The sequence below is a fragment of the Danio rerio genome, chromosome 23 (genome assembly GCF_049306965.1).
Source record: "Danio rerio strain Tuebingen ecotype United States chromosome 23, GRCz12tu, whole genome shotgun sequence".
In the NCBI taxonomy this organism is placed as follows: domain Eukaryota; kingdom Metazoa; phylum Chordata; class Actinopteri; order Cypriniformes; family Danionidae; genus Danio; species Danio rerio.
The window spans coordinates 46,751,249-46,776,102 of record NC_133198.1 but is presented as its reverse complement, the minus strand read 5'-3'; the positions used below and the strand labels follow the sequence as shown (position 1 = coordinate 46,776,102).

The 24,854-nt window shown below is 35.5% G+C and overlaps 1 protein-coding gene across 1 annotated transcript in view; it reads left to right on the top strand.

The window, feature by feature from the left end:
• The window catches only part of LOC108181393 (interferon-induced very large GTPase 1), an 85,019-nt gene extending 60,872 nt beyond the window's left edge, over positions 1 to 24,147 (top strand). The window contains 6 exon segments of the mRNA XM_068216960.2: positions 6,649 to 6,684; positions 8,621 to 9,322; positions 11,660 to 12,289; positions 15,363 to 16,744; positions 17,689 to 19,648; positions 19,651 to 24,147. Of these exon segments, the coding sequence (XP_068073061.1) occupies positions 6,649 to 6,684; positions 8,621 to 9,322; positions 11,660 to 12,289; positions 15,363 to 16,744; positions 17,689 to 19,648; positions 19,651 to 22,304 (7,364 nt within the window). The 3' untranslated portion in view covers positions 22,305 to 24,147.
• The last annotated feature ends 707 nt before the right edge of the window (positions 24,148 to 24,854 follow it).

Sequence of the window (24,854 nt, the reverse complement as noted above, 5' to 3'; positions counted from 1 at the left end):
GTCTGAAATATTGTTATGGCTTTTTTTTCATTTATGTTAAGCTGTTTTGACACAATTTACATTGTAAAAGGGCAGTAGAATACAGATAAAGACAATGACATGAACCACAATAGAAAAACCTAAGGCAGGATGTAGTTTTTTACGTCAATTTGCCATCTGTCTGTTTAATATGGTCATTTCCTAATGTACATTTTAAAGTTTACCTGCAATTTATAAACCTAAAGGAATATTTTGGCAACATTTTTACAATAGCCTGAATTTACAACTTCATTATGTTTAATTTCAGCATCATCTAATTTATTCACTTTTTTGGGCACAGCAGTGGCTAAGAATTTGCTGAGATTTTAGAAAAAAAAATCTTAAAAACATTTCATGTATTAATTGCAATCTTTAATTAATTAATAGTACAACTCATTACAGCAAGACCTCTCCAATGTATTGACATGTTACAAAGCGACCTTCACCACTTAAAGAGTATATAACTAGTACTGAAATTACTTACCTTCCATGGTGGTGAAGAACACAATTAAAACCCACATGCTAGTGAACATTTTGAAGAGGAGTATTTAATAATATAGGTGATAGATAGTTTGATGCACCTATAGATTGAGCTAATGAACACAGAGGCTTTTTGGTCTCTGACTTTGACCAGGAAATGATCACTGAAAATAAAATGAGCTGCTATCCACTAGGTGGCACTAAAACCCATTTTACCTTTCTGATTTTGAAATCAGAACATCTACCTCATTCAAATGCCCATATTATTTATTAGATGTTCAACCTGGTAATAAGTTTCCCTTCAAAGTAAGTCTTGCTTCACATAGTGCTAGATTAATATACTTGTCTGGTTTGGAAGGCTAAAGTCAGCTTTATTGTCAATTTGACCACATAAGGAAATACAGTGAGTCACGCTCAGACCCTATAGGTGCCAGGTAACATTAATACAAGAAGTAGAATTTTAAAAAGAAATACACTAAATACAATTGCACATATGATGTCATCTAAAAATATGAGTAAAAATAAAAATGTTAAACAATGCAATTACACTTAAGGGCACATGGCAAGGAGTGCAAATCAAACTTTTTGTTTTTCAGCATAAATAAATAGTTTATTCCTAAAGGTTTTGTTAACAGATTATTTTTGCTTCTAAACGGTAAAATGCAAAAAATAAATAAAAAAATACATAGAAAAAAATAAATAATTTGGTTTTAAAGATAAGCAAAAACCCATTTTAAAAAGAAGCATGCTTTGTAAAACCTACAAATAACCTTTCAAATCAAAGCTTTTAAATAGATTGAATAATATAAATAATTACTCCCCCACACATTATTTATTAGAGCATAAATAAAGGTATTTATTTATTTATTTATTATTATTATTATTATTATTATTATTATTATTATTGTTATCATTATCATCCTCGTCATTATTATTATTATTATTATTATCATCATCATCATTATTACTTTTTTAATTATTATTAACATCATCAATATATATTTTTTATTCCAGCCAAACTAAAACAAATAAGAATTTCTTCAGAAGAAAAAAAATTTAATAACAAAAACCGAACATTAATTATATGTAAAAATTAATTACATTGAGGGCAGATCATTTGTTCTTTAACTATAAATACAAGTTTGACAACTACTGTAGGTTTAAAAAATAATAAATGATATATATATGTGTGTGTGTGTGTGTGTGTGTGTGTGTGTGTGTGTGTGTGTGTGTGTGTGTGTGTGTAAAAAAAAATATGTTTTTGAATACTTTGTGTGTTCATGTACATTAGGTCAGCTGTTCATGATACTGACCTCCCCCCAAGTTTCTTTTATTTTATATTAATTTTTATTACTACAATTTGTGAATATAAATGTATATATGACTATTAAATTATGTATTAAATATCTGTTATTTACGTGTGTACTGTGTAATAAAAACTATATACAAATATGTAAATATTGGCTGCGCAGTGGGTAGCACAATCGCCTCACAGTAAGAAGGTTGCTGGTTTGAGCTTTGGCTAGGACAGTTGGCATTACTGTGAGGAGTTTGCGTGTTCTCCCCGTGCTCGGTGGGTTTCCTCCGGTGCTCCGGTTTCCCCCTCAGTCCACACACGTGCTATGGGAATTGGGTGAGCTAAATTGTCTGTAGTGTATGTGTGTGAATGAGTATGTTTGGATGTTTTCCAGTGATGGGTTGCAGCTGGAAGGGGATCCGCTGCCTAAAACATACAGTATATGCTGGATAAGTTGTCGGTTCATTTCGCTGTGGCGACCCCGCATTGATAGAGGGACTAAGCCGAAAAGAAAATGAATTAATGAATAAAACAAATGTTGTGCTTTCATTAGTGACCCCTTGTTGATCTATCTCCTTATAAGACATGTAAATTGTTCAGTGGACTTAAGTTGACGTTTACTTAATATACTGGCATGCAAAATGTATTGTATATACTTCGACAATTTACTTTTTTATAAGTATGCTTAATATGCAGATAATGGAGAGCATTGTGAGGCAGCTTATATTGTGGGAAAATGTAGTAGAGCCTGAGAAAATATAATTGTGGTGTCTAAAAAGGCCCTTGGGCTCAGTCCAAAAATCACGCCCAGGGCAAAGTTTGCAACAATCAAATATGCATATATAAGCTTAGCTAGTGTGTTTCTCTTCTCCATCTTTTGTCAGCTAAATACACTTTCTCTTTTGACATTTCGATTTTCAATTTAGATCCTGTTTGCTCAAAATATATTATGTTGTAAGAGATTTCCATCAAATGTTTTTTTTTTATGTTTGAAGATGAGGCCAACTTTTATTATGTATTTTTTTTTGTCAAGCGCCCTACTTCAGATTGTTTTCCGCTGATGTGCGTGTTTTTGTGCTGAGTTTATCTAGGATACTTTAATCAGAAGAATATGGCGTTCAGTCCAGGTAAGAAAATAATTGTACTTTAATAGATGTTTAAAAAAAAAAAAAAAAAAAAAAAATATATATATATATATATATATATATATATATATATATATATATATATATATATATATATATATATATATATATATATATATATATATATATATATATATTTATACTCTGTATAATTTCCAAGACTTAATATCTAATGGAGCACACACTGTAAATCTATATTAATTAATTTCGTCAGTATTAAGCGAGACATGGAAAAAGTGAATGTAGACAAGTTTATTAACAACGAGCTAATCACAGGGTGGATGGGGGTATTGTTGACCCCCGTAGTTAACGATTAATCCCCCTGAAAAACAAAATGTATGGGGGTTCAGTACTTTAATAGCGAGGAGTATTTTTTCTAATCTGCATTTTAAATGACTAAATGACAATATTAATAATTACAATAACGTCTAATATAAGTATACATTTCACCACCCCTAAAACGGTTCATACCATTGTGAATAAATAATCGCGCCACTTACTGTATGTGAGGAAAGGAAATTTCAACCAACAGTAACGTTCACCGGCAGAAATAGAGCAACGATCGACGCCGTAAGTGTTTAAAAGACGGTTTTCCTGTAAAATATGTGCTTGTTTTTATATATAGCCTAGATGTAAGTAAAATTATAGATTTTATAGTTTGACCTGCAGTAAACTCTGAAATTGCAGAAGTTATGTTGAAGAATATATCGGTCAAAACATAACAAAAAATAATGTGTATTAAAAAAAATAAAAATAAAAAGTTTGTGTATTACCAAACATCACCCCCCCCCCATCGTCAATGTATAACTCGCACTGTTTAATACTATACTGTACATACAGTAAGGTAACATAACAAGGTTTGTCAGTTGTCACCATTACCTATAACTTTTGAAGGAGTTTGAATAACAATTATTCAACATTCAAAATAATTTATGCATAAAAACAGGTATCCTTTTGTCATTATCTATATAGCTACAAACATTTATTGTGCAACAGTGCAAGCATAGCAGAAAAAATGCAAAATGACATCAATGCATAAATATCATATTTCAATGTTGACATAAATAAACAATAAATGTAAGTCTCATTCAGCGCCCACACTATTCCTTTGCAGCTATTTGTCACCAAGACATTATTTGTCACCAAGCTCCATAAAATGAGTAAGCACCATAACAATTAAAAATACAGTCGGGGCACATAATAAAAAATAAAATCTGTCAGCCATTGATTTGGTATTAGATTTTGGCATACTAATTATGATAATAAAAAATTGGGGGGGAAAAAAAAAAAAAAAAAAAAAAATATATATATATATATATATATATATATATATATATATATATATATATATATATATATATATATATATATATATATATATATTTATATATAAACTGAAATAGATATTTATACTGTAGCATCTGAGTATGTATAACCTAACACAGTTTGAATTGACCTGAACAGTCAGTTAAAAAGCAAGGTCACAGACAAAAATTTGCATGTAAGGCATTTGTCAATAAGCTACAGTTTATGATAGGAATAATTAAGTTTTATCAAGGCCCATAAGGAAATGTTCTACAAGTACAAAGTACATTTGTTTTTCTGGTTAAAATTTGACTCTGCAGATTGCATGATTGTAAGAAAATTTGTGTGGTGAGTATACAAGGGTTAGATTTATAATAAAACGTCACCTGAAGCATGATAAGGGGATGTAAAACATTTTTACAGTTTCTCAGTTTTTTGTTTTTAAAGAAAAATATTTATTCAAGTCTTTCGCCATGCAAATATATTTATATGAATGCATCCAGGTTAAATCTTTATCCAAAGGCAACTGCATTGCTTTTTAGTATAAAAGTTTTTATTAATAATTGTATTAAAATTAGTATACAGTGTTAACAGTACTCACATTCCTGATAATGAAGAATCATAGGAAAGACAAATATAGATAAATAAACATTCATGAGTGTATAAGAACATTTATATTGAGGACGAAACCTACAAAAACAATAATTAATTAAATACGCAAATACATAAATAAATGTAAATAAATCCATAAATTATTGCACTGATTAAATAATAAATAAATATGCAAATAAATAAATACATGTATTTGTATAATTGTGTGGGTAGGTAAATAATGAAATAAATTACATGAATATTGGGGGAATAAGAAAATGCTGAACTGAAAGTATAATGAGAGGGTGTCTATCAATCATAAAAAGGTGGTCTTTATGCCATTATTGGTTGATCGTTAAAAAAAAAAAAAATTGCTCTTGATTTTTTGGACTGGCTTCTGATGATTGATCACTAGCATGTTGAGCTAAAGAAAAGAAAACATGCAAATGTTTTCAAAAATAAATTGACATTTGAAAAGCGTAATAAACTTTTAGTTTAGCATTTTCTTATTCCCCCAATATTTGTGTAATTTATTTAATTATTTACCTGCCCACACTATTAATTATGTCTATATTTATTTATACAGGAATTTGTAGATTTTGTATACAGGTATACATTAGTTTTTTTATTTACATATTTATTTACCTATTGTTTTATTTATGCAGGAATTTATGGATTTATTTACTCTTTTATTTATATATTTGCGTATTCATTTATTGTTTTTGCAGGTTTCGTCCAATTGATGTTACGTAATGTCTTTGCCTGTGTGAACAGCGCTTTATTGAATTTACCTGTAAAATTGTTCTGGAAATTTTCCAGATATTTACCAGTATTACTGTGTGAAAGGGGCTATCTTCGCTCTAATTTAATGTATCAACAGTTTTTTTGCGTCACTTTAATCTTCAGTTTCTCATCTAATTTTGACCAGTCAAATTCTCTTTAGTATTTGACATAAAACAAAATTTTATTTATTTATTTTTTTAAGGGAATTTACTCTACTTTATGCCACAATCCCTCTCTTCATGATTATGTCTTAACTCTACCACATTTCAAAGCACTTCATGGGACCTTTAACAAAATAATCAGTAGGCAATAGGACCGAACTCAATATTTTTAGCAGATTTTTAAATTGAACAAACGTCAAAACATGTTAAGTAATTCATTAGCAACTTATTGGCTGTCAGAGTTTGAATGTGGCAGTATATGCATATTTATGTAGACATGACATAGGAAATTTCAGGGTATCTTCAAAGCAGAATCCTTTAATGAGAACTCACTGTCACTGTGTCGTTCATGGAAAAATCTGAACTACTGCAGCTGGCACTCAGTTAAATACACAATTTAGGGGCAGTGCTTATTAGTAGTTTAGTTAAAAATATATATTTTCCGAATCAAGGTATTATATGCATTGGAGACATGATACTGTATTACACACATAAGCAGTCAGACCTGATGTGCCTCGAACTAAAAATTTGCATTACTCTGGAGAAACGGTACTGTCTCTTACACATAAACAGTAAAGCCTGATCTATTTACAATGCATTTTACAAAAAAAAACATAATTTATATATTTAAAAAAATTGTAATCTAACATTATTCACTCAAATTGTTTCTACAATTAGTATACAAGTAAAAAATAGTAGTAAAATAAGTAGGGTTGTAATGGTATATCTTTATTATAGTTGAAATGTATTATCACTGATGTCTTTTTACTGGCAAAAGATATACACAGAAAAAAGCTACACATCTTTCAATACATTATTCATTTCTTTAAGTAAAGTTGAATTTTTTAACTTGTGTTTTTATTTGCAGTTAAAAGACGCAGTCCATCTGGCGACCGACCTAACAGTAAGTCAACAATTCTACCTTAGCATTCTAAACAATGATATTTATGCTGTGAATCAGCATAAATAAAATTTCCTGACAGACTTTAGCACTAAAAATAACTTTATTTTACTATATACATAATTTTTTAGATTAGTGTTTTTTTTGTAATATTTGATAAAACATTTTTTATAAAAAAAATATAATAAGAATGAACACATTGATCAACAATTAAATTGTGCCTTGTTTGTTTAATAAACATAAATGTTTAAGTGATTGTTTGATTTAGTTATTATTTCAGCATCCTGCATAACTTAAACAGTTGTGTATGTACTGTGTGTGTGTGTGTGTGTGTGTGTGTGTGTGTGTGTGTGTGTGTGTGTGTGTGTGTGTGTGTGTGTGTGTCTGTGTGTGTGTGTGTGTGTGTGTGTGTGTGTGTGTGTGTGTGTGTGTGTGTGTGTGTATGTGTATATAGTCAGGGCCGGAGTGGGAGCCCTGAAGTTTTAAGCCTTATACTGGCCTACCTCAGTTCATGACTGACTATTAAAATAATGTAATTTCCAATTCAGTTTCTAGTTGACACGATCACGTCTGTTTTAAGGACACAGCTGCTTTAGAACTTCAAATGTTTTTCATAAATTTGAGAAGATTAAAGGGTGGCTAAATCTCAAACAATATTCTTTAAAACATCACAATGTCCAGTCCTGCAATATCTGAGTATATATTTTGTGCAAAATTCTTTATAGATATCCTGTCCTTTGTAATAGTGGTTACACAAAAAATAAAAATAAAATATCTTAACCTCAAAATGTTTTAACACTAAAAATGTAAAAGATAATACTCAGGTGAGGTTCAAACTTGGGTTGGTGACATCGCAACGTTACGTGCTGACCACTGGACCACAATGGCACTGTTATACCAGTGGGTTTGGAATAACAAAATTAAGTATTGCACTGTCACCTGCAAGACTCTTTTGATCACAGTATTACTTTCTATTGATGGCTTAATCTTATTCTCCCTTTTTAGATTTCTGATCAAGTTATGTCAGATTTATTTATGTAGTAAATCATCCAATTTTTGAGCAGGTGTAATGTTCATTAATATTAATTATTCTAATTCTTATATTCACTAAGGTGCCGCTGTTTGGGGTCGAATGATAGTTACGTCATCATTAATCTGCAGACTGTATTTTGCTCACAAGGCTGCGAGAAAATAAATAAAAGGTCGGAGCTGCGGCAAAATAATGAATAAAAGAGTGAGGCTATGATCAAATAAATAAATAAAGAAATGAAAAAAGTATGACTGCTGAGAGTGCAAGCAGCTAGAGACACCAGTTCTCGCGGCCAAAAACACGGACTGGCCCACCGGGAATTTTCCCGGTCCTCTCAATTAGCCAATCCGGGCCTGTATACAGTTGAAGTCTGAATTATTAGCCCCACTGTTTATTTTTTCCCCCAATTTCTGTTTAATGGAGAGAAGATTTTTTCAGCAAATTCCTAATCATGATTGTTTTAATAACTCATCTCTAATTTGATTTGGAGATTTATTTTATCTTTGCCATGATGACAGCAAGTAATATTTGACTAGTTGTTTTTCAAGACACTTCTATACAGCCTAAAGTGACATGTAAAGGCTTAACTAGGTTAATAAGGTGAACTAGGCAGGTTAGGGTAATTAGGCAAGTTATTGTATAACGATGGTTTGTTCTGCAGACTATCGACAAAAAATTAGCTTAAGGGGGCTAATAATGTTGTCCTTAAAAAGGTGACAAAAAAATTTAAAACTGCTTTTATTCTAGCTGAAATAAAACAAACAAGACTTTCTCAAGAAGAAAAAATATCTACTTTTTATGTACTGAAAACATGTTTTCCATCATCCCTACTGTGTATAAACATGTTGATGCACTTGTGTGAACTATTATAGCATTATAATTCTACAAACTGTGTTGTGTGTGTTCCAGTGAGTGATCTGAGGATTGTTCTGCTGGGGAAAAATACTACAGAGAACAGCAGTGTGGGAAACTTCATCTTAGGAAGATCAGCGTTTGAGAGTGAAGCACCATCTGCTGATGTAGAGCTGCACATCGAGAGAGAGAAAGGAAAACTGCAGGACAGAGAGGTTACAGTCGTCAACGATTCTCAACTGCTGATCCCAGATCTGTTCAGCTCTCAGATCACACAGACAGTGAAGGAGATTGTGAATCTGTCTGCTCCTGGACCTCATGTGATCATACTAATACTGCAGCAGAACCACTTCACTGAGGAAGACAGAAGGAGAGTGAAATATGTGCTGAATGAATTCAGTGATGAAGCCATTAAACACACTATAGTGCTGACTGAAGAGGAGGACATAAACAATGACTGCATTCACCAGTTAATACAGGAATGTGGAGGTGGACATCTTCAGTTTGATCAACAAAAATCTGAATGCCAATCTGAAATACTTAAAAGAATAAAAAAGATTCTCAAGGATGAAGAGGTTGAGTTTCTTATTTGTGACATGTATGAAGAAACAAGAGAAACATCAGCAGATGAAGAGCAAAGCAGATCTGAAGGTTCAGTTACAACAGAGGAAGAGAACTTTTATCTGGAAGACTGTGATCTGGAAGACTTTGGACACTTTAAGCAGAGCAATAAAGAAAAATTGGATATTGCTGTTCAAGGTAGCATCTTATGTAAGATTTATTCGCAATATTATATTTGAGAACAAGTTTACACTTACACATAAACATTGCTCAACTCAAGAGAAAGACTTTGAAATAAAATAATATTAATTTTATATATACAGCAAACTTGTTCAGTAAACACAGATAGGGCATTTAAGTCATACTCAACAGCTTGCTAAACATTAAAGGGTTTTAAATGCACAAAGCAAACAATTGCCCCACTCAAAGCTGGATTCTAACTACCTGTGCATTTAATGATTTTACTATACATATTCTAGCCAATCAGAATGGAATAAATAAAGTAGGCATAAAAGTAAGGAATTATTGACAACAAGGTGCTGAATTCCTAGAAAATAATGCACACCTGAGGTGGTGAAGCTGTGTAGCAGAGTGGCCATTACACCTTGGGTCAGCATTGTTTTCTGATATTTCACCTGAGCAGAGTCAACTATTTCTTTTAAAATATGGTTACAACACCTACAAAGTTCAGATGTTGTATTTTCAGTCATTTGACAGGTTTTTGTCCTCAAACTGCTTCTGTATGCATAGTACAATTCTTATGCAAGACTTTATTTAATTTTGATTGGATTTTTGACTGTTTGTTGGTCACTTTGAATGCCAGGTCATTAATTATACCCAGTCTGATCTCACGAGAAAACTAAGTATTTTACGTTTTGCCAGTTTAGTGGCTAATTCGTACGAATTCGTACAAGTTCAGTCGTACGAAATGGTACGATTTTAAAAAGGAGGCGTGGCACCTAACCCCACCCCTAACCCCAACCGTCATTGGGGGATAAGCAAATCGTACTAAATTGTACGAATTAGATCCTACGAATTCATACGAATTAGCCACTAAATTAAAAAGTTACGAATTGCCGTGAGATTGTGTTGTTATACCTTACAAACACACACACACACACACACACACACACACACACACACACACACACACACACACACACACACACACACTTTTGTTTTGGATATTGAAAAATAGTCAATGTTTATTAGGTACTTGCTGTAACATTATGAAGTTACTGTTGGGGTGATTGATAAATCCAATCAAATCACTTTTATTGTTACATTATCAGCAGCACGTGTGACAGTACAAAATACAGACAGTGCAAATACAATAGCCCCTTTCACACATACAGACCTTTCCGGAAAATTGCCGGCAATTTTCCGGAAAGGTTGTATGTGTGAACAGGTCCTTTTAGAAAATACCGGTAAATTCGTTCTGGCTATTTTCCGGAAAGAGAAGTTGTAACATTACCGGCAATTTGCCGGAATGCTGCGCTGTGTGAACGCAGAAGGAAGATTTCCGGAATAAGCTCGTGCACGTCTAGAACGTGCTGACGTGAGACGTCTGCTTTAGCCAATCACAACAGTCAGACGCATTTACGTCCGCGCGGTTTGTGAGAATAAAAGCCTTTGAATATTTTTCCAGACACATTTAGCTGCTAGAAGTTAGTCAGATCACGTTTATATGTTCTTCTTAATGCCAACTGTGCAAACAATCATCGATAAGATGCTTATGATAAGCCGTTGTTTGTTTACCTTCAAGCTTTGCGTGTGCCCATGAAACAGCCTGTGAGCGTCAGCACACGCACATATTATGAACATCTCGACATGCGAATATGATCCAGTGAAAGTTGTTTACAATATTGATCATCCACAGAGTTTGTAATTTAGTCAAATGTTTACAAATACAAGCGCAGCCGTTTAAAGCTCATTTGTGGTGAATGATGTCAGAATTTACCGGTATTTTGGAATGGATGTGTGAATGCTCTTTTCCGGAAAATTTCCGTAACGTCCTCGCCTGTGTGAACAGCGCTTTTTTGAATATACCGGTAAAGTCGTTCCGGAAATTTTCCGGATATTTACCGGTATCACTGTGTGAAAGGGGCTAATGACAGTGCAAAATACAGACAGTTCAAATAAAATGACAGTGCAAATACAACGATAGTGCAAAATATAACAGCATACTCCTGTATGAGTATGCTGTTGAATATAAAATTAAAAACACAGGACAATGTAAAACTGATAGTGATATGTGCAATGAATAGGTGTCCACATAGTTGTAGGCAGTACTGTTTCAAGTATGGATTGGTTAAAGTGCAGTGCATGCTACATATTGATGGTGTACGGTGAAGGGTATGGATAAGTCTGTGTGGGGTGTGTTAAGTGTTCATTAAATGTTGATAACAATGCTATAATAATAATAATAATAATAATAATAATAATAATAATAATAACAACAATTAATAGCAACCTTATGAATTCAATAAAAACACATAACTGACCCACAAATCAATTGCTGTGTTTGTTTTTCAGTGCCAGAGGCTGTCTGTGTTTTGGCAAAGCTGAATGTGGTTCTGTGTGGGAGAGACAGAGGATTAAAATCCTCCATATCCAGGCTCATGCTGGATCAGAGAGACAAAGAATCAGAGCTCAGCTCAGAGTGTGTGAAGCTGGATGGAGAGGTTGATGGACGTCTGATCACTCTGGTGGAGCTTCCAGCTCTGACTCTGCTCTCACAGAAAGAGGAGATGCGTCAATCTCTCCGCTGTGTGTCGCTCTGTGATCCTGGAGTTCATGTTTTCCTCTTTGTTATTCCTGATGGTCCACTTACTGATGAAGACAAAACAGAGACAGAGAAGTTTCAGAAAATATTCAGCTCAGAGATAAAAAACCACATCATGGTTCTCATCATCCAGAAATCTGAGCACAGGACAAAAGGACCAAATGAAGCAATGAAGGCTGTCATTGAGTGTTTTGGGGGAAGACATCATTACCTCGAGCTAAATACACAAGTGTCCATGTTGGTGACCAAGCTGGAGCAGATGGTGGAAGAAAATGATAGACGTTTTATTTCCACAGAAGCATTTTTGGAAGCACAAATGGAGAAATTTGAAGAAACGAGGAAGAAGTTAATCTCATTAGAGACACAGATTCAGCAAAAAGGTAATGACTAGTTATGGTTATGATACACCAAAATTTCAGTAAGACACAAAAATATTCATTCATATATGTTTTGCCATAACTTTCAGGGAGTTGTCAAAAAATATTGTGCTAATATAAGTTTTCATTTCACCCAGTTAAAATGTTAGTGTTTTCTGCAGGGGTTGATTGTGCAGAATTAGGCAAGGCAAGGTTATTTCTATAGCACATTTCATACACAGTGGCAATTCAAAGTGCTTTACATAAACAGGAATAAAAGAAACAAGTATAAGAAAATAAAAACAAATAATACAAATTATTAAAAACAGATAAAAATGGGTTAAAAACAGGTTATAAAGGAATACAAAAAAGAAGAGAAAGACACAATAGTGCGATCTGTCTCAGTGCTCATTCAGTAAAGGCGCAGCTAAACAGATGTGTTTTCAGTCTGGATTTGAATGTGCTTAATGTTATAGCACATCTGATCATTTCTGGAAGCTGATTGCAGCAGCTGGGGGCGCTGTTAGTAGCTGAAGACCGAGCATATCTGTAATGTATTGAGGTTCTGGGCCAGTGGTCACCAAACTTGTTCCTGGAGGGCTGGTGTCTTGCAGATTTTAGCTCCAACTCTAATCAAACACACCTGAACAAGCTTATCAAGGTCTTACTAGCGTACTTGAAACATCCAGGAAGGTGTGCTTAGGCAAGTTGGAGCTAACGTGACTTCAGTGACTTATAGACCAGTAATAATACTTTAAAATCTATTCTGAATGTAACTGGAAGCCAGTGTGAAGACCTGAGGACAGGTGTGATGTGCTCTGATTTCCTGGTTCTGGTCAGAATCCTGGCAGCAGTGTTCTGGATAAGCTGTAACTGTCTGACTGTCTTTTTGGGAAGGCTAGTGAGGAGGCCCTTACCGTACAGTCACACCGAAAGCGGTGAGAGTGTCCAAGGTCGCTCTGGCCGCCCTGGCGACAACGCTGTCTGCCTTCAGCTCTGAATAGCCTAAATGCCAACATTAACCTGTATACTCTGTCTACATTATGATTTTATTGTTTAATTAATATTTATTTATAATTTAAAAACCCTTTACTCACCAAGATTAGGCTACGTGTTTTTGTGGAGGAACATTATTGAATCCATTGTAAATGGCTTTAGCGCAGTCCTGCACTCAGGATGGTGCTTTCAGCAGCACCGAACACCCTTTCACTGCTGCTGCTACAGGTTGAGATGCAGGTCGAGTTCTATTCTGGTTAATTTTGCAAGTTTTGGGTATTGTTTGGGGATTGTTTGTTCATCTTCTATCAGCCAGGAACATCTATTTAATTTTCCATGACAGCAGTTTCAATGTAGCGAGTGACATAAGCAAAGTTACAATTGAAATATATGTGGGAGAGCATTGCATTACAATATGTGTGTTTAGATGCATTTAATCCTTAATTAAAACTTATTTACAAATAGGTGTAAGTAAAATTGTTAATGGTTTAATATCATTTTTTTGGGTCACACTTTATTTTGTTGGCTTGTTTGTTGAATTTAAGTTACATTGCTACTACATGCCAAATGGACTATCAAAATAAAATGTTACCGTTTTTTTAATTAGCTACAAAATAAATGTATGATGTGATAGAACATTTAGGGCTCTATTTTGACGGTCCATGTGCAAAGTGCAAAGCGCAGGGCGCAAACGCTTTTAGGGCGTGTCAGAATCCACTTTTGCTAAAATAAGGACGGGAAAATCCGCTTTACGCCTTGGCGCATGGTTTAAAAGGGTTGAGCTTGTTTTCTTAATGAGTTATAGGTGTGTTTTGAGAATAAACCAATCAGAGTCTCATCTCCCATTCCCTTTAAGAGCCAGTTGCATCGCGTCATAGCACATTTGCTATTTACATGACGCACTTTGTAAGTGGAAAAACTGAACACTTCACTAGAGAGAAAACAGTTAAACAGAGTATCTGCAGCAGGAGAATGAGAGATAAGGCATCTCATAATCTACTTTCGCTCTCCAGGATAGGGAAACCTTGTTCACAGATACATTAATTAGCCTATACATAATTAATTTTGTTTGTTAAGCGCAAATATTTGTTTCAAAACTATTTCTGAATTCAGTTCTAATTTCCAGCAAACAAATAAATGAACAATAATAACAAAATGTGCTCAAAAACCTGAGTTATATCCTAAAACACATGCTGTGCCCCATATGGTCTGAAACCTGACAGGTGGACAAATCTAAGCTTGTTTTTAATAAAACAAATATAAATATGCATATAATAAATAATACTGCTAATAATAATAACATTATACAAAAGCAAATTGTTATGAATGAACTGAAAAAGACCCCTGAGATAAAGAAGGCATGAAGGCGGTTGTTTTTACATTTATGTTGGCTAGAAAATGATGTTTTGTAATATGTTAATCCTATATATATATATATATATATATATATATATATATATATATATATATATATATATATATATATATATATATATATATATATATATATATTCTTACTATATCCTATATATATCCTTCATATTTTAATTTTTTTTCATATGTAAAGATATTTGCGTATTGCTCTACATCTTGTGTGTATTAAGCAGTGTGTAAGTGAGGCACACAACTAACAAGCTCTGCGCTGGACTTTAGACCGGCTTTGTTTTGGTCTATTGAAAAATCTATTATAGTTCCTCAAAATAGTCCCGCGCCAGCGGTCTGCCTCAGAATGCCTCAGAACACCTCCCTTTTTAGATCAGTGCGCTTATGTGCGCACATATGAGCGCAAATGCATTTGCTATTCAAACAGCGTGGCGGAAAACATCAAAACGACTCTCGTGTGAAACTAAAACTAGCAAACAACTATTGCGTTCCCCCTTGCGCCACATTGCGCCGGGTGTATGATAGGGCCCATAGTATTAATTGTAGCCAGCTTAAATGTAAAATCTTAGAGACCCCCGAACACACCAAACCAACTAGCCTGACGGGCGGGCCGACAAAACACAATAGCTGTGTGCCGGTTTGGTGTGTCTTGACCCTCAGACACGACTTTAAAAACACAGGCTCTAGCAGTGTGACTCAAACAGTTTTCTCTTTACAGGTTTAATAGAAGGTTCAGATGATCTGAGGATTGTCCTCCTGGGGAAAACTGGAGTTGGAAAAAGTGCAACTGGAAACACTATCCTAGGAAGAGAAGCATTTAAAGAAGATGTTTCTCAGGAGTCAGTTACTAAAGAGTGTCAGAGACAAACAACTGATGTTGATGGCAGGTCCATTACTGTGATCGACACTCCTGGACTGTTTGATACTAAACTTAGTCAGGAGGAGATCCAGAGAGAAATCACTGAGTGCATTTCATTGATTCTGCCTGGACCACATGTGTTTCTTCTACTGATACCAGTGGGACGATTCACTCAGGAGGAGGAAAATGCAGTGAAGAAAATTCAACAGACATTTGGTAAAAACTCCTTAAAGTACACCATAGTGCTCTTCACCAGAGGAGATGGTCTGAAGAAGAAGAATAAGACCATTGAAGAATATCTGGGTGAACCTGGATCGTCTCTGATGAACCTCATTGAACAGTGTGGAAACAGATACCATGTGTTCAATAATAACGAGACTGAAGACCGTACACAAGTGACTAAACTACTGCAGAAAATCAATGACATGGTGATGAAGAACGGAGGAAGTTACTACTCCTGTAAGATATTCAGACAAATGGAAAGAGAAAAACAAGAAGCACAAATGAAGATGTTAATGAATCAAGTAGAGCAACTGAAAAGAGAGAGAGAAGAACTCCTGTCTGAACATGAAAAAGAGAAAGATAAGATGAAGATGAAGATGGAGGAGGAAAAACAGATTCATGAAGCAGAAAAGAAAATAAGAGAAAAAGAATTAAAATTAAGTGAAAAGCAGTATAAAACAGACATAATGAGAGAAAAGGAGAAATTTAAAACAAAACTACAAGTGATTGAGAAAAACAGAGAGAAAGAACAAAACATGTGGGATAAATGTAATTTCAGACTTAAAGAAGAGAGAGAGGAAATCAGAAGAGAAAAGGCAGATCTTCAGGCTAAACATGAAGCAGAAATAGAAAAGATGAAGACAAAGATGGAGGAAGAAAAAAGGAATTATGACACAGAGACCATGAGAAGAAAAGTAGAATTTAGTGAAAACGAAAAAAAGATAAAAAAAGAGATGAAACAAATGCAGAAATATAAAGAGGAAATGGTAAAACAAATACAAGATAATGAGAAGAAGAGTAAGAAAAAAAAAATAAGTTGGATCAAACAACATGAGATGCTCACAAAAGAAATCCAGAATGAGAAATCTCTGAGAGAACAACAGAGCACACTGTATGAAGAGAGAATTAAGTTAATAGAAAAACAGAAAAAAGATGAACTGAGACTAAAACCAGCAAACTATGAAGAAGACAGAAGGAAGGAAATTGAGGAGATGAAAATGTGCTGCTTTTCTTTACAGGTCAGTAACTGAAAATTCATAACCATCAAGTTGGATTTGATTCTGTTATTTATGAGCAAAACTACATAGTTTTCTCTGATATTAGAACATACAAGCATTTTCTACAATATACACTTAACTTTACAGTAAATTATCCTCAGAATACTGCTCTAAATGAGCTTTTCTTATCTACAGTATGACCTCAAAAGCTTCATTCTCTTCTAAATTACATGAAAATGTTTAAGGGCGTACTCGCACTATGTACAGTTGCCTTGAACCGGGCCAAAGCACGCTTGTCCCCCCTCCCGTCTCCCCCGACGGCCCGCACTCACACTACAATCGGGCCTAGGCACGCTTACGTCATCGATGATGCACAGTGAAGATTTCTATAGTTATATTACTTTAGTCCTTAGGGATGCAGTGACACGCAGTCAGATATTTCATCAAACAGATCCGCCACTTTTGGCGCTCATAAACAATCATAAAGTCCTCGTGCTGCTGTAATGATTAGGTTTGCTGAAGGTGCAGCTTTAGTGCAGTGAGGGGTTTGCGTCTTTAATAAACTACGACTGTTTGTGTTCATTGAACAGTAAGAATGATTAATAAATTCACAGTAAGAATGATTGATAAATCCATTTGAAACAATCTTGTAAAAGTCACGTCTCGCTTTCAGTTTCGGGCTTTGGTGCGTTTTGCACTCACACACAAGCGTACCGTGCCAAAGCCCAAGTGAACTGTGCTCTGGCCCACCTCTTCCAACCAGGCCAGGGCCCGCCAAGTGAACTGTGCCTGAGCTTGATTCAGCGCACTCACACTTCAGATCCAGAAAACGGGCCTGGGCAAGGTACAGATAGCATAGTGTGAGTAGTCCCTTAATTTCATATTTGTTTTCTAACCTGTGCTATTTTCAGTCATTTTAGTTTATTGTCTGCTTATTTGACATGTATCAATTGAACTGTTTACAGCGTCATGAAACTGGTCAAAATCCAAAGCTTGAAGGAAACAAACAAGATCAACTCAAAGAACTTTATGACAGACTAAATCTGACAAAAAGACAAGAAAATAAACTGAGAGCAGCAGAGATTCTTGACATCAGCAAGTCTTCATTTCACACTCATGGACCACAGGAAGAGAATGAACTGCTAAACTCATTTCTTCAAAATCTGATAAACATGGACTACAGGTTGAGATACACTGTCATAAAACACAGTACAGAAGATATTCACCCAATGGATGTTCAGATGGCTGTGTTTCATTGTGCTGATGGTTTCCTGAAGCAGCTGATGGTGACTAAACTCTCTCAGTGTCAGTTTGCTCTGCCTCTGTTTGTTCCTGATCCATTTACACAACAGATTGAGTTTCCTCTCTGGACATTCAGACAAATCAACAAGAGCTGGAAGATGAAGACCACTAATAATGAATCCATCAGTCAAACCCAGCCGGTCTACAAGGCTGAGACTCCAATGGTGTTTTTCTTCAGGTTTGGCTCTGTGTCTTCATCTAAATCTCAGCTGGTGAACAGCCTGATCAATGAGAGACACAACACGTTCTTCCACAGGAACTGCCCAGGCAGCAGCAGAACCAGATTACTGATGGACGGAGTGGTGGAGATCGCCTGGTACTGTCCATCTGGGAGAAACACAGATTCATTTGATGACTGTGTTGCTTTCTGTAATCTTCATGGTGACGCAGCAGACAATCAGAAACAATATGAGATTCTGACCAGTATGGCCTCAGTAAATGTCCTTTTCTTGCCAGATTTTGGACAGAAGAACCAATATAAGGGTTTGGTAAGATCACTCTTCAAATCTCCTCAGCCTCTCATTTGCCTTCTTACTGACAATCATAGTGAAAAAACTGAACTGGGAAATGGAAAATATATAATTGGTCTTTCTGACAAAAATCAATGTGATGCATCTAATCAAATAAGAGAGACTATCAGAGAGACTCTGCAAAAAAAGACCTTCAGGCTTGAAGATGTGACTAAACACTCAGGAATCAGAGTAGATGAGGAGGATCCAGAGTGTCAGAGAGGGAAACAGGCAGCACTGAAGATCATGGCATTACTGAGAGGAAAAGATCCATCAACTGTGAAAGAAACAATCCTGCCCTGTCAGGGAAAACTGTGGCATGACTGGTGTGAAATAAACAAAGAGCTGCATCGTCTACGAGGAGAAAATCCAGAGGAAGACAAAAGCAACAAACTAAAGAAGATGAGAGAAATAAGAGAAAAACAAGTGCCCAAAGGAGTGAGTGAGTTTATGAGGACATTTGTTGAACAAATGAATTCACAGAGAGACAATGAAAGAAACTACTTTCTTAGATGGATCATGAACATGTTGGATGACTTTACTTCAGAGAAGCTCTGTGAACTTCATAAAGAGCATGCAGTGAAATGGAATGAAGTCTCAGCATTGAAGAGGATGCCTGATAAACTACTGCAGTCTGAAGAAAAACTAAACAATATATCAGAGCAAATTAATAGAACAAATTTTGGCTTGGAGCTCATCCTAAGAGAGTGTGGTCAGATCTATGAATCATGGTCATCTATGAAGATTAAGGAAGGTCTGCAGTTTGATTTCAGGTCTCTCCCGAGTCTTGCAGCAGAAATGATGATCTCTGGATTCCCCCTGGAGCTGATGGATGGAGATGCTGCTCATGTTCCTCTGATCTGGGTCTCTGCTGTTTTAAATGAACTTGTGAAGAAACTGGGAGACCAGAGACTCTTTGTGCTGTCAGTTTTGGGGATTCAGAGCTCAGGGAAATCCACCATGCTGAATGCCTTGTTTGGTCTGCAGTTTGCTGTCAGTGCTGGCAGATGCACCAGAGGAGCTTTCATGCAGCTGATCAGAGTGTCAGACGAGATGAAAGCACAGATGAACTCTATTGACTATTTTCTGGTTGTTGATACTGAGGGGCTTCGGCACCAGAACTGTCTGGAAAGTCAACAACACACCGTGACAATGAAATGGCCACTTTTGTTGTTGGTCTTGGAAACATGACCCTGATCAATATACTTGGAGAAAACCCAGCTGAGATGCAGGACATTCTTCAGATTGTTGTTCAGGCCTTCATGAGGATGAAAAGGATCAGACTGAATCCAAGCTGCATGTTTGTTCACCAGAACGTCACAGATATTACAGCTGGAGAAAAAAACACAGAGGGAAGGAGACAACTGGTGGACAAACTGGATGAAATGACAAAAATAGCTGCTAAAGAGGAAGACTGTGATGCTGAAAGATTCAGTGACGTCATTGCGTTTGATGTCCAGAAGGATGTGAGGTATTTCCCTCAGCTCTGGGAGGGCAATCCACCAATGGCTCCACCAAACCCAAACTACTGCGAGAATATTCTAGAACTGAAGGAAACTATTCTAAGAAATGCTTCACAATCAGACGGCATAATGCTGACACAACTAAGAGAATGTATTAAAGATCTCTGGGAGGCTTTACTCAATGAACAGTTTGTGTTCAGTTTCAAAAATTCTGTGGAAATCGCAACATACAAGAAACTAGAGACCGAATATGGCAAGTGGACCTGGAGCCTTCGCAGTGGCATGCTGGAAATTGAACAAAAGCTGCTCAACAAGATAGAAAATGAAGCAATTAACAATGTTGAGGAAACTGATCTTCTGACTGATCTAAAAGCAAAAAGTGAAGAAGTGAAAAAGAAAATGTCTGAATTCTTTACAAAAGACAAAGATGCAAACACACTGAATCAGTGGAAATGTTCAACTGAGATCAAAATCAAAGAGCTTCAAGAAAACATTGTCAAAGAAACTATGAGGAAATTAAATGGGGTTCTTCAGCAGCGTCACCTGAAGAAAAACATAGGTATTGAGAGGACACGTCATGAAAATATACTCTTTGAAAAAAGCAAAGAGCTTGCATTAAAATGGAAAGACAAAGCAACTGATGAAAAAACCATGAGAACACAGTTTGATTCCTTCTGGAGACAACAGACCACTGCAATCATTAGTGAAACACCTTTCCCCAAATATATTGACATAATAGGAGATGCGAAAAAGCTCCTCAATTTAGATTGTATGGGAGACAGAAGTAAACAAAAAGATCTTTTCTCTTTGCCAAGCTATTCAGAATATGTAAAGCTGAAAAATCCCAGTGGGTTGAAAGAAAATATAAAAAATTTGTGTAATAAAGCTATAAGGAAGGTAAATCATCTAGCTACAGAGGAAGAACTTCAGATAAAAAACCTAATCTCAGACATTGCTGATCAGACCAATGAAATGATTCAGTTGTTTAACATTGCAAAGATGGGCTACAACATCACCTACATTCAACAACTCAAAGATAACATAAAGACAATGTTAGAGCAACATGAAACAAGGCCAGACGTGAATTATGTGTTCAAGAAAAAGTTCTCCATCGATCTGGTGCTTTGCGTATGCCAAAGATCAAGCAAGACATTCACTGACCAATACCAAATGTTTAGGGAAGCCAATGATCCTGTTCTCTATTTTGAGAGGAAGAGTGAAGAGTACTACAGAATCTTCCAGAAATACTGTAAAGGAGCTTCATCAACTGCAGTTTTTGGTCAGTTTGTTTGTAATAAACTCAAAGAGCCCATTATGCAGAGCGTCTACAAAACAACTGCCAGAGCTTTAGCAGATGAAATGAGGACAAACTGTGAAGCACTGAATGGAAACAGATCAAACCTGGAGAAACACATCCTGAAGACCCTGGCAGAAAAGCAGGATTTTGATGCTTTCATGAGATACATCAACAATCCCAAAGATCATTTTAAGAGTTTTATCAGAGATGAAGTCAATCAGTACATTACTGAAAGATTTAAGGAAAGTGTTCGACCCAAGATGGAAAACAGCATTAAACTGCTGCAGCAACAGATAATGAATGGAGTTCAGGAGTCTTTCAAACATGTTGAAGAGAACAATGGGGATACTAATTTGTGGTTGCATCTTTTCACTCAACAGCTCTCCGGTGTGCTGGTATTCTCTGAAAGTGACCTCACTGAAGTGAATCAGGATGGTGTTGATGTCAGTTTCCTAGAAGATGTGATGGTGAAAGAGCTTCCCTCTATAATGTCTGACATTTGCAAATTCAGTCCTAAAACTTTTATGGAAAATCTTGAACCCACAGACAGACCAGACGAGATTCTGAATTCTCACCTCTGTCAGTGCTGTTGGGTTCAGTGTCCTTTCTGTGCCGCCATCTGCACAAACACCATAGAAGACCATGATGGAGATCACAGCGTTCCTTTCCATCGTAATAATGGACTGAATGGATGGAGCTACAGAGGAACAACAAACCTGTCTATCAACATCTGCACATCAGCAGTGGCCAGTGATGGATCTTTTTACCCAAACAGCTCAGATGATACAGTCCTCTGGAAGGAATACAGAAAAGGAGGTCCTAAGTATGCCTCATGGAGCATCACCCCAGATCTCTCAGAGCTGCCCTATTGGAAGTGGTTTGTGTGCAAATTCCAACAAGATCTGGAAAAGCACTATGAAAAAACCTATGATGGGAGTGGTAAAATTCCAGATGAATGGAGAAAACACACTCAAGAGGATGCTGTTGAGAGTCTGAATAAATACATTTAATAGAACAACATCCAAGACTCTCATACAGAGAGACAATAACTTCCATAGTCTCTGTACATACAGCTGTACATGTACAAGCTATGAGCAATTAAGTGCGACTAGAAGCATGTAGAAGTAAAAAACTGCTTATAAAGACTGATGACTTCCCTGATTTAGAATAGATTCAAATCAAAACAGTAAGTTCACATGAACTGAACCATGTCGAGTCAGCAAGAATATGTTCATACCAAATAAAACAAACTCTTGCCAAGAAACAGACATTTACACAAAAAGCTAAAAAAAAAAAAAAATTTTTTTTTGTCATTTTTCTAGTCTAAATATTATTAGTCTAGTCTTAATATGACATAAAATGTAGCTTTAAAGAATGGTTTGATTTTTTTTTTTTTGGCCTGATTCAGAACTTACACGAAGGACATGCAGTGCTTTGTTCAGTAAGTTAACAATGGGTAAAAATGATTGTGATGTACAAATAAAAAAGTGGTTTTAGCTAACGGTGAACAGGATCACCAATTCAGAATCAAAAATGTCAAGTTTACAGAATCTCAATTGTTTGAAAAGATTTATTCTTTATACTGATTTATTGTTTACTGATTTATTATTATGTATTTTTTCCATTGCGTATTACTTTAATGAGTTGATGAGTCCTAAGAACCAAACAACTGATCATTCATAAAGAACTACATATTTAACTATCCCTAATCGTATTTCTTGTTAATAATAAATATTATAATAAGTAAAAGAAACTGTCCGTAGTGTATGTGTGTGAATGAGTGTGTGTGGATGTTTTCCAGAGATGGGTTGCGGCTGGAAGGGCATCCGCTGTGTTAAAAACGTGCTGGATAAGTTGGCGGTTCATTCTGCTGTGGCAACCCCGGATTATTAAAGGGACTTAGCCGAAAAGAAAATGAATTAATGAATTAGGACAGCATATGAAAGCCTAGGTATTTTGTAACAGTTTGAAATAAATGGATAATTTATCTCAATGCCAACAATACAGGCAGGGCCGGATTATCCTATGGGCGTTATGGGCACAGGCCCAGGGCACTTAAGGGCTCCTGGGAGGGGGGGGTACAAAGCAGATTTTGTAGTGTCTATTTAGGCTAAGTGCAAATATTGCACCTCGTTGGATTGAGCTAGTTGAGTGATTTCCGCCCATCACTGTTTGATTGACAGAGACAACAGAACTAAAAAGAGCAGCAATCAGCAGTGTGAGTGGTGTAGCTCGTAAAGCGCATGACAACATGTTTTGACGCAATCGATCCCGGTTCGAATCCAGCATCGAATCCAGCCCCCTACTACATATCAGATTTTGCCTACTCTTCATTACGAGGAAGACTAGTTGGAATCATCAATAAGTGTGTGTATTATAGAAGACTCAGATTCATAGAACTGGATTGGAGAGGTGTTCTATCCAAATCATATGCATTATAAGATTGTAGAAGTTGTACATTAAAAATACCCTTAAATAGAATTGTCAGTGAACCTGAACAAGTAAATTAAAATCCATAAATTTTCACTGTTGTATTAGTATATTTTTTTTCAAAGTGTGCTTTAAATGCTTTAAAAATAAGTTTAATCTCTGTAGACTAGAAATATATGTACTGTATATCATTTATTTAAATAATGCGGGCAATACATTATAGATTAATTTTGTTTAAAAATATTATATTAGTATTATTTGTTAATTCAACTTTAGGGGTGCGGGTCCAGATAGGGAGCCTACAAGACATTGTGTCCAGGGGCCTCTGAATTCATAACCCAGGCCTGAATACAGGAGAGATTAAACTAATATAACTAAACAATTAAAACCAGTGAAAAGACTTAAGAACATCTGTAAATGTAATTATTCATAAAGAAAAAATCAAATCACACACGTGTTTCACAGCAGGTGCACCAGATTAGTCGATCATTACTTAGCATTTTGAAAGTGTCTTGACCTTTCTACCTCGGACGTTTATTGTGCCAAACTCCTTGTTGTTTGAGAGTCATTACCATGGGGAGAGTAAGTTATCTGAGGACTTCAGAACGAGTGTGATGATAAGGGATTTAAAAAGATGTTGAAATCAAGCATTCAACTGTCCATAAAAAAACTCTTCAAGCGGAGGACTTTCAGAACAAATGCCAAGAGTGCAAGGGTAGGGTGTATTAACCTTTTCTCAATTACACTCAACTATAAAGGTACACTAGGGGTGGCACGTAAAGACTTTTCTTAAGTATTAATTGTTTAGTTATATTACTTTAACTTCTCAGTATTGGTAACATTAAGGTAAATACCCATATATTCAGCAATAATAAAATACCAGGGCTTTCAATGGGTGTCCTAATATTTTTTACATGACTGTAAATAATATCATGTAGAATACAAATCCAGGGAAGTGACTTTGAATATAGTTATATAAACTAATTTTAAACAAGTTTTCTATACTACACCACAGTTCACTGTAGTAAAAACTAAAGTATGCTATACTACACTACAGCATTTATTTTATTTTATCAGTTTAATATTACAGTATGGTAGCCCATTCATTAACAAAGAGTTGTAAACACTGT